Source organism: Alligator mississippiensis, chromosome 4 (genome assembly GCF_030867095.1).
Source record: "Alligator mississippiensis isolate rAllMis1 chromosome 4, rAllMis1, whole genome shotgun sequence".
Taxonomy (NCBI): Eukaryota; Metazoa; Chordata; order Crocodylia; family Alligatoridae; genus Alligator; species Alligator mississippiensis.
The window spans coordinates 87,525,044-87,540,818 of NC_081827.1; the positions used below are offsets into that span (position 1 = coordinate 87,525,044).

The 15,775-nt window shown below is 44.8% G+C and overlaps 1 protein-coding gene across 2 annotated transcripts in view; it reads right to left on the minus strand.

The window, feature by feature from the left end:
• EEA1 (early endosome antigen 1) overlaps positions 1-15,775 on the minus strand; it is a 124,899-nt gene that overhangs the window by 11,182 nt on the left and 97,942 nt on the right. For both annotated transcript variants that reach the window (XM_059726173.1, XM_059726174.1), the window contains 4 exons: positions 5,994-6,179; positions 5,449-5,580; positions 998-1,183; positions 181-419 (listed from right to left, as the gene is read on the minus strand). In XM_059726173.1, coding sequence (XP_059582156.1) covers positions 181-419; positions 998-1,183; positions 5,449-5,580; positions 5,994-6,179 — 743 coding nt within the window. The remainder of the gene's footprint in view (positions 1-180; positions 420-997; positions 1,184-5,448; positions 5,581-5,993; positions 6,180-15,775) is intronic.

Below are 15,775 nucleotides of genomic sequence, written 5' to 3' on the forward strand. Positions count from 1 at the left end.
AGGTCACCAACTATGCCTCCTGATACTTATATGTGTGGGGAATGAATCTGGATGACCTCAAAAGGATCTTAATGACTTAGGGGTACCAGCATAAGCCTGGTAAAGTCAACATTGAGTTGGGAATGCTGAGCATTTACCTCTCACTGAAACCACAGCCCAACATTGCATTCAATGACTCACCTCTCCAGCAATGCTCTTCTCTCGTCCTGATTATTTTGCACTGTTGCTTCTAATACTGCTATCTCCCCACGCAAGTCATCTGTCTGCTTCTCTAGCTCACTGACTCTCCTCTGGCTGCTCTGCCATTCTTTCTTCATTGTGGCCAGGTTTTCATTGAGCGCTGTGAACTGCATGGCGAGCTTGGCCTTTTCCTCCTCATGTTTTTTGTTTTCTTCTTCTTTTTCTTTTATCTCTGAACGCTGAGAAAGAAACATTGAACAGTGAGCCATTAAATAAGTGACCAAGATGTAGGCTATGCTGGACAAAGTCTAGGCACACAATTTGGTGTGAAAGCACTTTCAACAATTAAGATGACACAGGTATTTATCTCTTCAAAACATTAAAGACATTCAGACCGACAGAAACACATCTGTGAATATGCAAACAAATCCATTTTACTAGTAGGACAACATTTCTTACATGCAAAAGAAAACTAAACTATTTTCTTCTAATAATTTTCACTTCCTTGACTCAGATTAACAGCCTCATCACAAATCCAAAATTAAATTAGGATTTAAGTTAAAAATAAGTATTATATAGAACAAATATCTTTAACTGTTCCCCTACAGATTTATTTCAATTTGTCAAAACCATACTTAACATGGTATACTTGAATTTTCCTACAAAATTGTTTCACACTAAGGATTTTTGAAAATATTTACTACCATTGATGAAAAAAATGTAAATAATATACGTTTCTTTTCCTTCCACTCTCTCTGAAAAGATCCAGAAACATATATGCTAACAAGGCCCCCTTTTATACTCCATAAATGCTGACCAGTTTAGCTTCAAGCTCAGCATATTCCTTCTTCAGGTCTTCCTCTTTCTTCTTCAGCTTATCTCTTAGAATTTGCTGGTTCTTCTTCTCTTGTTCCAGGGCTGAATTCATGTTATCTACTTTTCCTTGTAGCTCTAGTTTCTGCTGAATCAATAGTTGTTTGGCATCCTTCAGATTTGCCACTTCCTGTTAAAATGCAAGTTTAAAATATCATATAGAATCTAAAAATAAGAACAGTAAGATTTACCTGTAACCTATGTCTGTACCTACTATAACTTTGCTTCAGAGACCATATCTTTATCAGTTTTATTAGAAGAACAGATGCCTCTATAGCACAAAATGTCAATTAAATCATGATGGTATCAAATTAAGTTTCTTATTATTTCAGATCTTAAAAAAATGCTTGAGATTGAAGCTTACTTTTTCACTAAAAGAGGGGAAATTCTGTTTTCTTCCTTTCTTTCTCTGTTCGCTTTCACTTTTCTAGTTTATTTCACTTTTCTTTAAGTAGAATTCAATTTAAATCAAGTTTCTACCTAACAAGTGGCACAAGGTATAAAGTTACAAGCACTGTGGTGACAGGAAGAAAATATTTTTCTTTTAAAAATTACATATGGAAACAATTACAAGAAACTATTTCTATTAGCCTTTATGTTTGAAAATATTTGCCCATGTCTGAGCCAAATGTGGTAATAAATCTTTCTTAAAGATTTTACTTATTAATGGATGCGCTACGGTGATGTAGTGGTGGCAGGCACTAACCGTGATCCACCACTACTGCGCAGAAGCAACGAGCTACTGCATGGTAACTTGTTGCTCCTGCGCAGTAGGGGTGCATCACTGGGACTGCGCAATATAGCACACGTGTAGATGCTTCCACTGTATAGGAGAAATAAATTCAATAGAAGAAATAATTTAATTTGACAGGAAGCATTCTTCCATAAATACCACATACCAACAGGCAGCTGTTACATTAACCAATAAGATCTTAAGATCTGCAAGGCAAGACAGAAAAAAGTAGCCTGAGATTACAAGTTTTTTCCCCACCTTCTCCAGTTCCTTGAGTGGATGACAACATAACTGAAGGTAGTTTTGCTTTCAGTCAGACTACCTGCACAGGGCCCAGGAAATTAGTATAAATCTGACATCTCAATTAGACTGTCTGCAGTTGCATAAGTTTTTTCCTTCTTCAAAGGAGAAGTTTTAGGAAGTGAATGAGAAATTTATTTAGCTCTTACAATATCCAGGACAGCATTGGGACCAGACTGCTTGACAGAGACAGAGAACATACCTTTTGTCTCTGGAAGTAAAAACATGTTTTTACTCTAATTTCTAGAAATAATCTTAAACTCCTATATTATTATTATTGTAACTGTTGCTGTGTTGGTTTTTTAAAATCGGGGATTATGTCTTTACTGGCCCAGCCACCCTGAACATTAGATGTCTAACAAAATAAATTGCTAACCATACTTCCAAGCGTATAAAACTTTCACCACAAAGGAGGCCTAAAAGTAAGATGCATCTTATATACTGAAGATATGTACTGAAAAATAATTAAAATCATTGTAATAGAAGTTGACCAAAAATCAAATCAAATGCGTCCTAGTCTCTTGATTTTGACAATTTTACTTCTACCTTCCTGTCCATCCTGCCCCCTCACTTTCTGGGGAACATCCATCTTATAACCCAGAAAAAATGGCACCTAATAAAATGTAGAAAATGAACCAACAGCTTTTTTAAAGTATTATATTTCAGAAAAAACCTAGAGTAGTAAAATATGTGAAATGAAGTATACTTTATTAAATGTTATTAAAACGTTTAAAAATTATTTAAAGAATTCCATTCGGACCTCCAAATTCTTACTTTTCCTTAAGAAAAAAAGACAGTCATTTGCATTTAGCCTGATCCCAAAAAATAATTTTCAAAAAGTTTCAGCCACACTGATTTAGCCATTGAAATGTAACACTATATAGAAATGTGTTCTATAAACTTAAGGGTTATGAGCAAAGTGTTCTTCCCTTTCTCCAAATTAAAAATAAATCTCTTTCTCTGGTTGAAAACAGATATACAAGACCATTTTGACCCTCTTGTTATACCTCCCTTAATAACAAGAGTATTTATAATCATACTAAGAAATCTGGTGATTTTGTTTGGTGGGTAGGGAAAGCGAGAAGAGAAACACTGCGAAATGCTCCAACTTCTGAATAGTTGGAGCACACACAAAGAAGCTGCCTCATTTCCTATCCTTTGTTAAATATTCTTAAATGAAACCTACTAAAGTAATCACTTAAGAGTCTCGCTTAAAAAAAAGGAGAGAAAGAGAGAGGTGGAGACGACGTAAAAGCACTCGGGAGACCTGGATTATTACCAGGGATACTGCTTTTCTCTATTTAAAAATCACAAATTCTCATATTTTAAAAACCCTGCAAATCCTCTGGTTAAAACCCCCCAAATCCACGTTTGTCCAGGATTACAATGAAATGCCACTATACAGGGTGTTTATAAAGTCCTTGTACAACTTTAAACCGTAATAATTTTGGATACACACATGACAGAAGCCAACTGTGAACGGCGAGTGAAAGCATAATTCATTAAGTTGTTTTTTTTAGCATAATGTAAGCATCATTTTGTTTTCATTTTATTTCAGGCCCCGTAACTGAAAAGGAAAATAACTTCCAAAATTAGTTGGAAAATTGGATTGAACAATGTATCACGAAAGATGGTGGTCATGTTGAAGTCTAGAACTTTTAGCTGCGTTGTGTTAAAAATTAATGAATTCTGGTTTCAATCGCCATTTACAGTTTGCTTCTATTATTTGTACATCCAAAGTTATTAATGTTTGAAGTTGCACAGGGACTTTATAAACACCATGTACATATAGGTATCCGTTGAACACAATGTTTTATTGACATATTTACCATTTTAAAACAATTTGGAAGCCTACCAGTGCCTCAATCACTATAATAAAATACATTCTAAATACCCATAAGCTTTGATGTTTGATTTGGGGGGGTTTTTTATCATGGAAAAATCAGAGCTCCCCTGCCCCTTTTGTTCACCAGCATGAGAGTCCAGCTTTGTGGTGCTGAGCAGCCCCGGTATGCTGGTGCCCTGCCCATGCCATTGCCCCTTGCTCCTGGACCCACAGCCTCCCAGCCCTGCTGGTGCCCCTCATTCCCCAATGACAGCTCCCTGGACCCTGCTGGTGCCCCACACTCCCCACCCACAGTCCCCCCAAGGCCGGCCAGTGCCTCTCACTTGCCACCCACACCCTCCTGGGCCTTGCTGCTGCCCCTTACTCCCCACCCATGGCCCCCACCCCCCAGCCCTGCCAGAGCTATGGGGCCAGATACCCACATCTGCAGCCCCCTGTCCCGTGCAACAACCAAGCCCTGGATGCCACCTGCGAGAGGTGGTGGCTGCTGCAGGAGAGTGGAGCATAGAGCCTGGCTCCCGCTCCCCCACAGGCAGCACAGCCAGTGCAGAGCCCAGGGGCCAGAGGGATGCAGGCTGCCCACCCTGGGGCCTCAGCAGCCCAGGGGGCGGGATTCCACATGGCAGGGCAGAGTGGGCCTGGGCAGAGAAAGTTGGTGCTGCCGCTGTGAGCCCTGAGCTGCCAAGTTGAGGTGCCCTATGCCTGTCCAGCAGCAGCGAAGGGCACAACTCTGCGCTGCCACCCTGTTAGTGCCAGGCAGGAAGAGAGAGCCTCGCCATGGTAATACAGGGCTCAGAGGTGGCACTGAGTTTCCCTGCCCTGCCCCACCAAGTTTTACCTGCTGGGCTGTGGAGGCCCCGTGGGGAGGACAACAGGGTGCACATATCTGAAGAGCACGTGCCCCCCATGAGCCTTCTGGGAGTGGCAGCAGAGAGCCAGCCCCCCTGCTGCCCCCCAGACAACCCGCCCACTGCTCTGTCCTGCTCTATACCCGGACCCTGCAGCCACACATTCTGGCCCCAGGAGACATGCACCAGCCAAGCTGAGCAGCAGCCTCAGTCCCACTCAACTTCCTTCCTCACTATGAGGGACCTCAAAACTCCCCCACCAGACATACCTGTGGGGAGCAGCTCTCCAGGCTGCCATGTGCATGTGTAAGCACACACATGCACATGGCACCTCCTGCCTGATTGTACTCCTCCCACTCCCCACAGCTGGAACTCTGCCTGCCTACAAGGGGAAACCCACTATTTCCCACCTTTTTCTCCTTAAAATGAGAAAATCTGGGTTTTATCATGTTTTTCCATGGTGAATGGAAAACCCGGATCCTTGATTATTACTGAGTCAGTACTGTTTTTTAACCTTTGGGAGGCCACTTAACAGAACAGAAAAACAGGGTGATTACTTAATACCACTCTATTCACAAAGCAAACGGAGAATTACAATTTATTCATGTCATATAAGGGCATATTCTTCCACTTCCACCTCACTACCTGGAGGTGCAATCTCCACATACCTTCTGCAATTCTTGCTTGTAGGTTCTAAGCTCTTCATTCAGTCTAGCAGTCTCTTTTTCTAGCCTGTTTTTTATTTCCTGGAGTTCTGTTGTTTTACATTTTTCATTTGCCAAATCTTTTTCTTTCAAAACCTTCACAAAAAAAATCCAAAAAAATAAAGAACACACTCAAGAGAATAGTTCCAAAATTAATGTTTGGGGGAAATGTATCTTTGTAAAGATTTCTGATGAAACATAACTGCCATATCTCTCTGCTCACAACCAACTTAGATAGAAAAACCTATCGTTTGAGTACTATATTGACGATTTATCTTTAAAACCGGAAATCTGTTTATTTGAATCTTACAGTAAATTAAATTTTGCCAACTTTGGTTTGAATTAGACTATCATTTCAAATATTTAAAATCTTTCAATATCAGTGGTCCAATAAACAGCTTTAAGCATAAATATAAACTACCATAGCACACACTGAGAAAAGTTAATGTATCTTTAAATAAGTTTAAATTAGAAAAGGAAAAGAAGAAAGAGGTAGATAAGCAAGATACCTTGTCTTTCTGGATTTCTTGCAACATTTTTTTCTGCTCCTCCAGGTGCTGTTCTTTCTTTGACACATCCTGTTCCAGGTTAGACTGCATTTTCTTAAGTTCTTGGATCAACTGATTATGACTACTAATTTGATTCCTGCTTGAAATCAAATCCTCCTGAGACAAAGCGAGTTTCTCCTCTATGGACTAAATTACAAAAATAGCAATAAGCTGTTAGTACTCAACTGCAATAGCCAGGGTTCCACATTAGCCAAAATAATATAAACATTTGTTACACATCTTTACAAAGAGATCAGCATTGGATGTGTACCATTTAGTTATTAATTTTAGAACACAGCTAGCAACTTCTAGGGAAAGAGAGTCTTCCTTCATAACATCCCCAGCAATAGAAGTGTAGCTTACATGTTTCAACTGCACAGTGGAAAAGACAGTGGAAAATGAACTCTTATGAATACATTCTCGTCTCTAGGCACACTGAATTGAAGGTAGTTGAACACACAGAGAACTGAGAAATCTACAGTGTGGGATTTCTCAGAAGCACTCGGTACTGTCTCAGCTGCATTCCTGTTTTAACAAGGCCCAAGTGCTTTGAACGTCTGAGCCATAATGCATAGCATATGAGTTGCTAACATTTAACATATATTTTCAGAATTAAATGTTTTATGGTCTCAGTTAAATCAAGCATTTTAAAACCTGCATTGAACCATTCTTGCAGCTCCGCTCCGCATTATATTTTATTTTAATATTCAACCATCCTTTTATCTAGTAGAAAAGCTTAGATATTCCCATAAAACAGTTTTTAAGACCTAAAGTCTACACCTTACTGTCCCAAAGAAAATCTCTCTCCTTATAATGCATGCAAACTTCAATTACAATAATTATACAACTAAAGAATTTGGGGTTTATAGTTTTTCTTTCTTCTTTTTTAAAACAAAATCTAAAGCAGGGATTGGTTCCATTTTGGATTCAAAGACAACATAATATTCACATAAACACTTCTGTAGGAAAAGCAACATTTTGTAGGGTATAAGAATAGGATCGCATAGATTATATTTATTTCACACGCGCAAGGATGCAAGCAGAAAAGAATTCAAAACAATGGTGAATGTAACTGGGCAATATCTTCACCATAGCAAAGGGGACAGAGAGACAGAGAAATACAGAGAGAACGAATATAGAAGAGAGCAGAGCCAAACGAGATGCCACAGCTTTATAGGGCACTAATGCACAAAAGGCTAGCAGTAAGCACCTGTAAGCTTACTGCCACAAAAGGCTGGCAGTAAGCACCTGAAAAAAGGGCTTTCCAAAACTAATTTACCTTGCATCCTATTCTAAAATTGTTCAGAACTCTGTTAGTTCTTCCATTACCAACATTCACACATGTTGTGTTTATAATCTTTTAATTATTTATTTAGAATGTGTCTTTTACCCTCCACTCACTCTAAATTAAACTTTGCTTTAAAGAATTAACCTAGAGAGTCAAAGAACAATCCAGACTCTGTTTTATCCCCATCTCTAATGCTTTGTTACCTTCCCTAGAGAAAGCTAACATTTCAAGGCAAGATCTGTACTCTATATTGTTGGGACAATGCTGACATTCATTCTGGGAGACATCATAGAAGGCAACTACTTTTACTACCTGGTGGGCAAGTCTACACGCTCAACTGATGTGCCATAATTACGGTGCATTAAGTTAGTACCTGTAATTGCAGGCACTTAACTTAATATGCTGTAATCAGAGCTGCTGAGCACTAATGCTCAGTAGCTCTGTAGGTTAATTCTTTAAAGCAAAGTTTAATTTAGAGTGAGTGGAGGGTACAAAACTGCACACTAGCACAGGTTTTGCCTGCCCCACTAAGACACAGTAGAATTAGTCTACTGTGCCTTTAGCATCTCATGTAGACATGCCCAGTTACTCAAACTCGAACTGGTCACTTAAGTTAGGGTTAACAGCTGATGAGCAATTATGAGAGAAGCAAACATCTATCAATCACAACAAAAGTTAAAGTAGGAGCAGAGGTAGTGATTTGAAAAAGTCTACAATTCAATCTAAAAAAGTGCTGCAAGAAAACTTTGACCCTAGCAAAAAGCAAAGGAACAGAAAATTATTGAGAAGGTACAAGCATGTATTCACAGAAGTCATAAAAAGATTCAAGTCCCAATTTACTTCACTTTTAACCACATCTAAATTAAAAGGTCCTTGCTGTATACAAATGATGACAGTTGCCATCAAATAAAAGTTTCATTTAGATTTAATGTCTTTGATGACGTCTTAAAAAAAATAAACCCAAAGATTTAATCTTGTTTTTCCTCCAGGGTACTTTTACTCATAATAAAAAGATGGCTATTATTACAGCATTCCAAACTCACATGATAATCAGTCACTTTCCTCCCACAAGTTTCAGAACATTTAATGTTTTCTTAAGACTGTAGGTCCTGGAGTTGAGACTACATATGTATCTCAGCTTTTGCTGAAAAAGCTTCTAGCTTGCAACTTGAAAAAATGTTAAAAGTTTATGTGAAAAGGTCCAGAAAACAAAGTGCAAAGCAACCATCTTTTCTTACATCTCATTTTTAAGGGGTTGCCATAATTTTAACTGAAGTTGGTAAAACTTTTTTTATGCACTTCCAGAGGCCAATCTTTTTCTGCCCATGGGATACGTTTGGCACTCTTCTCTTGCTGAGCAGTCTTAAGCACATCCAGGGCACATAAGCACTGAGCAGGGAGTCCCCTAAGGCAGCCAAATCAAATGCTAAGCACAGTGGCAGGTGCAGATTTCTGTCCCCCAGGCATCTGATAAAGGCGCCTGCACACTGTGATCCCAGATGATGGAGCACCCAACTGTCCTAGGGGAGATGCTCACCTAACAAGCAAGATGTAGCCTGTTTCCACAACCAAGCAGAGGCAGGCACTTCACTAAAAGAAGTAAGGGAGCTCTTGGTTTTGGCCCAACTCCCAATGATATTTATGCATTTTGCATTAGTCATTGAATAAAATGCAGTAAAAGCTTTAGTGCAGTTAAAATACAGGACAAGTTAAAGTCCGTACGATAGTTTAACAATAACATCACTTACACACTTAACTTTACCCAATGTAAAATGGTTTGACAATTTTTGTGGGGCAGGGACAAGTCAAATCTTTAATTTGTTTTTAATTAAACCATATATATATATATATATATATATATATATATATATATACACACACACTACACACACACACACACACACACACACATATATATACATACATACACACACACACACACACACACACACACACACACCCACACACACACACACTATTGTGTATAAAATATTTTTTAAATAATGTAAATTTAAATGATGAATGTATTATTTCTATCACTGTCCCACTTTCCACCGCCTCCTACTTAACCAATCCTTTTCACTTTGGCTGATGGTAAAGTTAGGTGGTGTGTTCTTTTATTACAACCCATGCTTTGACATTAACCAGTCCTTCCATCCTTCAACTCTGTTGGTAGGAGGAGGACGAGGAGGAATGGAGTATATCGAAGAAGTTGTCTGATCTACATCTAACCTTCACATAATAGTCACCTAAATATTCAAATGCAAGTCTTCATTTAAACAACTCTCACCTGCTTTTCATCATACTGCGTACTCCTAGTTCCTTTAGCTGGTCAGCAAACAGCTCAACAACCTCACAATGATATTCCTTATATATGCCAGTAGATGGTGCTGTCAGCACAGTACAACTCATGCCCTGTAATCCTACCCAGAAACTATAGGAGCCCTCAGCTCATCTAAAGTGTGTGACAGGGACTTCGCATCCCCACATATGTGTGTAACATTTGCTTCCCAAACATCCTTGTGCCAACTTGTGTTAAACCGTTTGGACTTTCCAATTTTATTTTTCTTTAGAGAAAATTTAAAACAAAGCAGTGATCTCCTCTGACTCAGACCTAATCAAGATTATTTAAAACTTCTCTTGAAATCACGAAAGCTCAGCATTGGTCTGCAGTGACTATGTTGGCTCTGCTAAAAGTCCTGATGCAAAAGAAAATTGAGATCATTTAAATTCGTATGTTTCAGAATCTGTTAGTCTATAAAAAAAGAAAATAATGATTCAGATCTTTCAAACTGGCTGCAAGTAAGATTGTATCTATAATAAACTAAGCTATGCCAGGAATCTATAACTCCTAGGCAAAATTTGGGTGGGTATCAGACTCAAATTATAAGGATCTGGCTTAACGATCTATTTGATATCAGCTCCACCCCCCACTGGATATTTTTGTGTAGCCAATGGGTGGTAGAGGTTGCACTTGAGATTTATATAACTCTTCTGTTGAAAGACTTTCCAGAGTTCAGTGATTGACTATCCAAATGCTTCCTTGCTACCATTTTAGACTGTATTGACAACATTTCCTTTTACTTCCTTTAACTAAAATAAAAGGAGGCGTACGCCCAATGGAAGGGAGGGGCCACCACCAGGGAGGACTATACCTCGGTTGCTCGGGGCTGTAGGGGGGTGGTCAGGAAGGCCAAGGCGGAGATGGAACTGGGACTAGCTACCCAGATCAAGGACAACAAGAAGTCCTTTTTTAAATACATACGGGGTAAAAAGAAGGTACCAGGTAACGTGGGGCCTCTGCAGGACACACTAGGAAATCTGGTCGTCACACCAGACAGCAAAGCTAACCTATTTAACAATTTCTTTGCCTCCATTTTTCTGAGCAGGGAACAGGTCACCCCCCCCCCCCCCCGAAACCCCCATAGGCCCCAGGGGAGGCGCACCCAGACCTAGGGTCCGTGAGGATCTAGTCAGGGAACTTCTGGAGGGACTGGACGTATTTAAATCAGCTGGTCCTGACAATCTCCAGCCCAGAGTGCTGAGGGAATTAGCAGAGGTCATTGCAGGACCCCTGGCATGGCTTTACAAGCACTCATGGCGCTCTGGTGTGGTGCCAGAGGACTGGAAAAGGGCCAATGTGGTTCCCATTTTCAAAAAAGGGAGGAAGGAGGACCCAGGAAACTATAGGCCAGTCAGTCTTACCTCAATCCTGGGTAAGCTTTTTGAGTGAATTATCCTGGCGCATGTCCACGAGGGGCCAGCAGGGGAGGATATGCTTAGGGTCAACCAACACAGGTTCATTAGAGGCAGGTCCTGTCAGACCAACCTGGTGGCCTTCTATGACCAGGTTACAAAACCCTTAGATGCAGGGGTAGCAGTGGATGTAGTCTTTCTGGACTTTAGGAAGGCCTTCGACACAGTCTCTCACCCCATTCTCATTAAAAAACTAGGGGACTGTGGCGTCGACACCTACACAGTCAAATGGGTCACTAGTTGGCTGGAGGGCCGCACCCAGAGTGGTGGTGGACGGGTCTTATTCGACCTGGAGGGATGTGGGCAGTGGGGTCCCCCAGGGCTTGGTCCGCGGGCCTGTACTGTTCAACATCTTCATCGGCGACTTGGACTAGGGGGTGAAAAGCACCTTGTTCAAATTTGCAGATGACACTAAGATGTGGGGGGAAGTGGGCACACTAGAAGGGAGGAATAGGCTACAATCAGACCTGAACAGTTTACAGAGGTGGGTGGATGAGAACAGGATGGGTTTCAACACTGACAAGGTGCAAGGTACTGCACCTGGGGAGGAAGAACCAGCAGCATACCTACAGGCTGGGGAACTCCCTTCTCGTCAGTGCAGAGGCAGAAAAGGATCTTGGAATCATTATTGATGCCAAAATGAACATGGTCCCATATAGCTGAGCCGGTAGGGAGCCGCGCTCCCGAGCCGCGCAGCGCGAACAGAGCGCGCAAACAGGGAGGGCTAGGAAGGGGACTGTCCCCCCAGGCCAGGGGGCACCCCCGGGGCTAACCCTTGGGGGGAGCAGGCTCCTGTGGCAGCGGATCCCCCCAGCGGGGGAGCGTAGAGGCAGAACTGCCGGCAGGCACTTCCGGGTAGCCCGGGGCGTCTGATTGGCCGTTGGAGCGGGGCGGGTAATTCAAACCGCGGGCTTTAAAAGCCACGGAGTGACGTAGTTCCCAGCACTCGGGAACCAGCAGCGGGAAGGAGAGGAGGCAGCACACGTGTGTCCCGCACGCACGTGTGCCCTTCTTACCAACCAACTGACCGGAGGCGGCGGCGGCAGCAGCAACAACAGAGGAATCAGCAGCGGGGGCAGCAGCAGCTGATCCCCCGAAGGTAAGTGGGGCGGAGGGACCCGGCGCAGCTGAGCCGGATCCGGAGGGGAAGCCCCCCGGGTCCCATATAGCTGAGCCGGTAGGGAGCCGCGCTCCCGAGCCGCGCAGCGCGAACAGAGCGCACAAACAGGCGCGCTCTGTAAGAGCACGCCAGCGTTTGCGCGGGCGTTCGCGCCGGAGGGCGGGCCAGGAGTGGGACTCCTGTAGGGGTAGGGCGTAGACACCGCGCAGGTCTACAAACAGCAGCTTGTAGAATGGTGTCTACGAGGAGTGCTGCTAGGGCCTCTGCCCAGGGGGACAAGGCTACCCGGGGCAGGTCTGAGGCCTCCACCCAGACCGAGCCCATGGGGGAGCCGGTGTCCCCCTACCTCCTGGCCTGTGGGGGATCCCCAGCAGGGCCGGTGGGGGCAGAGATTGGGGGGCCCTCACACCTGTCCAGCAGGTGCCCGTCTTAGGGCTCTGGAGGCGCAGGTGAGGGAGCTCCGGGAGGAGGTTAGCAGGCTGAGGGGGATCAGGGAGGCGGAGGATGAAATTGACAGTTATTTCCTTTCCCTGCAGGCCCAGGCACCAAAGGAAGAAGCACCCCGGGGAATACCCTCCACAGCAGAGTGGCAGACGGTCACAGCCAGGACCGGAGCGGCACGCAGAGAATCGGTACCAGCTTCTCCAGTCCGACTGGTGAACAGGTACGAGGCCCTGGCGACCCTGCAGGAGATGGAAGGGGAGGAGGACACCCTTGGGCAAGAAGAAACACCCCGTTCTTCACACCCCAAACAGATCAAGAGATCCACGATGACCCAGAGGAAGAGGCGACGTGTGCTCGTCATAGGAGACTCCATCCTGAGAGGTACGGAAGGACCCATCTGTCGCCAGGACCCCTCGGCACGAGAGGTATGCTGCCTCCCTGGAGCAAAGATTCGGGATGTGATGGAGGTAATCCAGGCCAGGATCAAGCCCACCGATTATTACCCCATGGTCCTAGTCCATGTGGGTACTAATGATGCGGCCAGGAGAACCCCCGATCTCTTGATGGCGGACTACTGTGCTCTGGGCGGCGTGCTGAAGGAGTTCGGTGCCCAGGTGGTTTTCTCTTCCATCCTACCAGTGACCGGACGAGGAAGACGGCAGGAGAACTGCATCAGAGAGACCAACTGGCGGCTTCGGCAGTGGTGTCTCGAGGCAGGCTTCGGTTTCCTGGACCATGACCCGCACATCACGACGAGGGACATGCTCAGCTGGGATGGGCTTCACCTGTCCCCCAAAGGTAAGCGTGTGTTTTCTTCTAGGTTGGCGGATCTCCTCCGGCGGGCTTTAAACTAGGCTCGTCGGGGGGAGGGGAGTACGAGGGCAGGGGAAGCTGTGGACCACCAAACCATGTGGCACCCACAAGGACAGCCCAGCCTGAAGAAGGAGAACATTGGGAAACTGAAAGCCATGGGGAGGCCAGCACAACAGAACAGGTAAGGAACAAGAAGGTAAGAAACAATGGGCCCCATGGGACTGGGAGCAGGGGGGCAACAAAGGCACCAGTCGCAGGGCTCAAGTGCCTATATACTAATGCTAGGAGCATGGGGAACAAGCAGGATGAACTAGCGCTCCTGCTTGCACTAAACACCTATGACTTAGTGGGGCTAACAGAGACCTGGTGGGATTCATCCCATGACTGGGCGGTACATATTGAGGGCTATAGATTGTACAGAAAGGACAGGTCGGGGAAGAAAGGGGGGGGGGGTTGCACTTTATGTCAGTGAGCAATATACATCAACCCTCATCAAGACAGAATCCGAGGCTGAGGAAGTAGAAGGATTGTGGGTTAGGCTACATGGGGGGCAAGGAGAAAGGGATTTGGTGGTAGGGGTCTGTTACAGACCCCCACACCAAGGGGAAGAAATAGATGCGGGGCTCCTGAGGCAACTCTCGGAGACCATAAAAGCTAAAGAGGCGGTAGTCATGGGGGACCTAAACTACCCGGACATCTGCTGGGAGACGCAGACAGCAAGGTCCCATCGCTCACGCAGGTTTCTAACTTGTGTACAGGACCTCCACCTGACACAGGAGGTGTATGGTCCCACTAGGGGGAATGCCATACTGGATCTGGTATTGGCAACGGGAGATGACATGATAGGGGACCTCCAAATCGGTAGCTATCTGGGAGACAGTGATCACCTTATGATAGAATTCAACATAAGACGGCGAGTGGGTAAGGTAACTAGTAGGGTGAAAGTGCTAGACTTTAGGAAAGCTGATCTCATTGCACTCAGGCGATTAGTCAAGGAAGCACTGCAGAGTAGGAGTTTTGATGGGATGGGTGCCCAAGAAGGGTGGCTGTGCCTAAAGGAAACGATCCTTTGGGCACAAAGCAAGACGATCCCCGAGCGAGGCAAAAGAGGGAAAGGGGCCAGGAGGCTTCCATGGCTGACCAGAGAAATCCAGGGCAGCCTAAGGGCCAAAAGGGGAGCACATAAAAAGTGGAAAAAGGGTGAGATCACTAAAGATGAATATACCTCCTCTGCTCGTGCTTGTAGGGAGGCAGTTAGGCGGGCCAAAGCTACCATGGAGCTGAGGATGGCAACCCAAGTAAAGGACAACAAGAAATTGTTTTTTAGATATATTGGGAGTAAAAAGAAGGCCCAGGGAGGAATAGGACCCCTGCTAAATGGGCAGCAGCAATTGGTGACAGATAGAGGGGACAAGGCTGAACTCCTCAACGAGTTCTTTGCCTCAGTGTTCCTAAGCGAGGGGCGCGACAAGTCTCTCACTGGGGTTGTAGAGAGGCAGCAGCAAGGCGCCAGACTTCCATGCGTAGACCCTGAGGTGGTGCAGAGTCATTTGGAAGAACTGGATGCCTTTAAGTCGGCAGGCCCGGATGGGCTCCATCCGAGGGTGCTGAAGGCACTGGCCGACGTCATTGCAGAGCCACTGGCGGGAATATTCGAATGCTCGTGGCGCACGGGCCAAGTCCCGGAGGACTGGAAAAGGGCTAACGTGGTCCCCATTTTCAAAAAGGGGAGGAAGGAGGACCCGGGCAACTATAGGCCAGTCAGTCTCACCTCCATCCTTGGTAAAGTATTTGAAAAAATTATCAAGGCTCACATTTGTGAGAGCCCGGCAGGGCAAATTATGCTGAGGGGAAACCAGCATGGGTTTGTGGCGGGCAGATCGTGCCTGACCAACCTAGTCTCTTTTTATGACCAGGTTACGAAACGCCTGGACACAGGAGGAGGGGTGGATGTCGTATACCTGGACTTCAGGAAGGCCTTCGATACGGTATCCCACCCCATACTGGTGAACAAATTAAGAGGCTGTGATGTGGATGACTGCACAGTTCGGTGGGTGGCGAATTGGCTAGAGGGTCGCACCCAAAGAGTCGTGGTAGATGGGTCGGTCTCGACCTGGAAGGGTGTGGGTAGTGGGGTCCCGCAGGGTTCGGTCCTTGGACCGATACTCTTTAATGTCTTCATCAGCGACTTGGACGTGGGAGTGAAATGTACTCTGTCCAAGTTTGCAGATGACACAAAGCTATGGGGAGAAGTGGACACGCCGGAGGGCAGGGAACAGCTGCAGGCAGACCTGGATAGGCTGGACAAGTGGGCAGAAAACA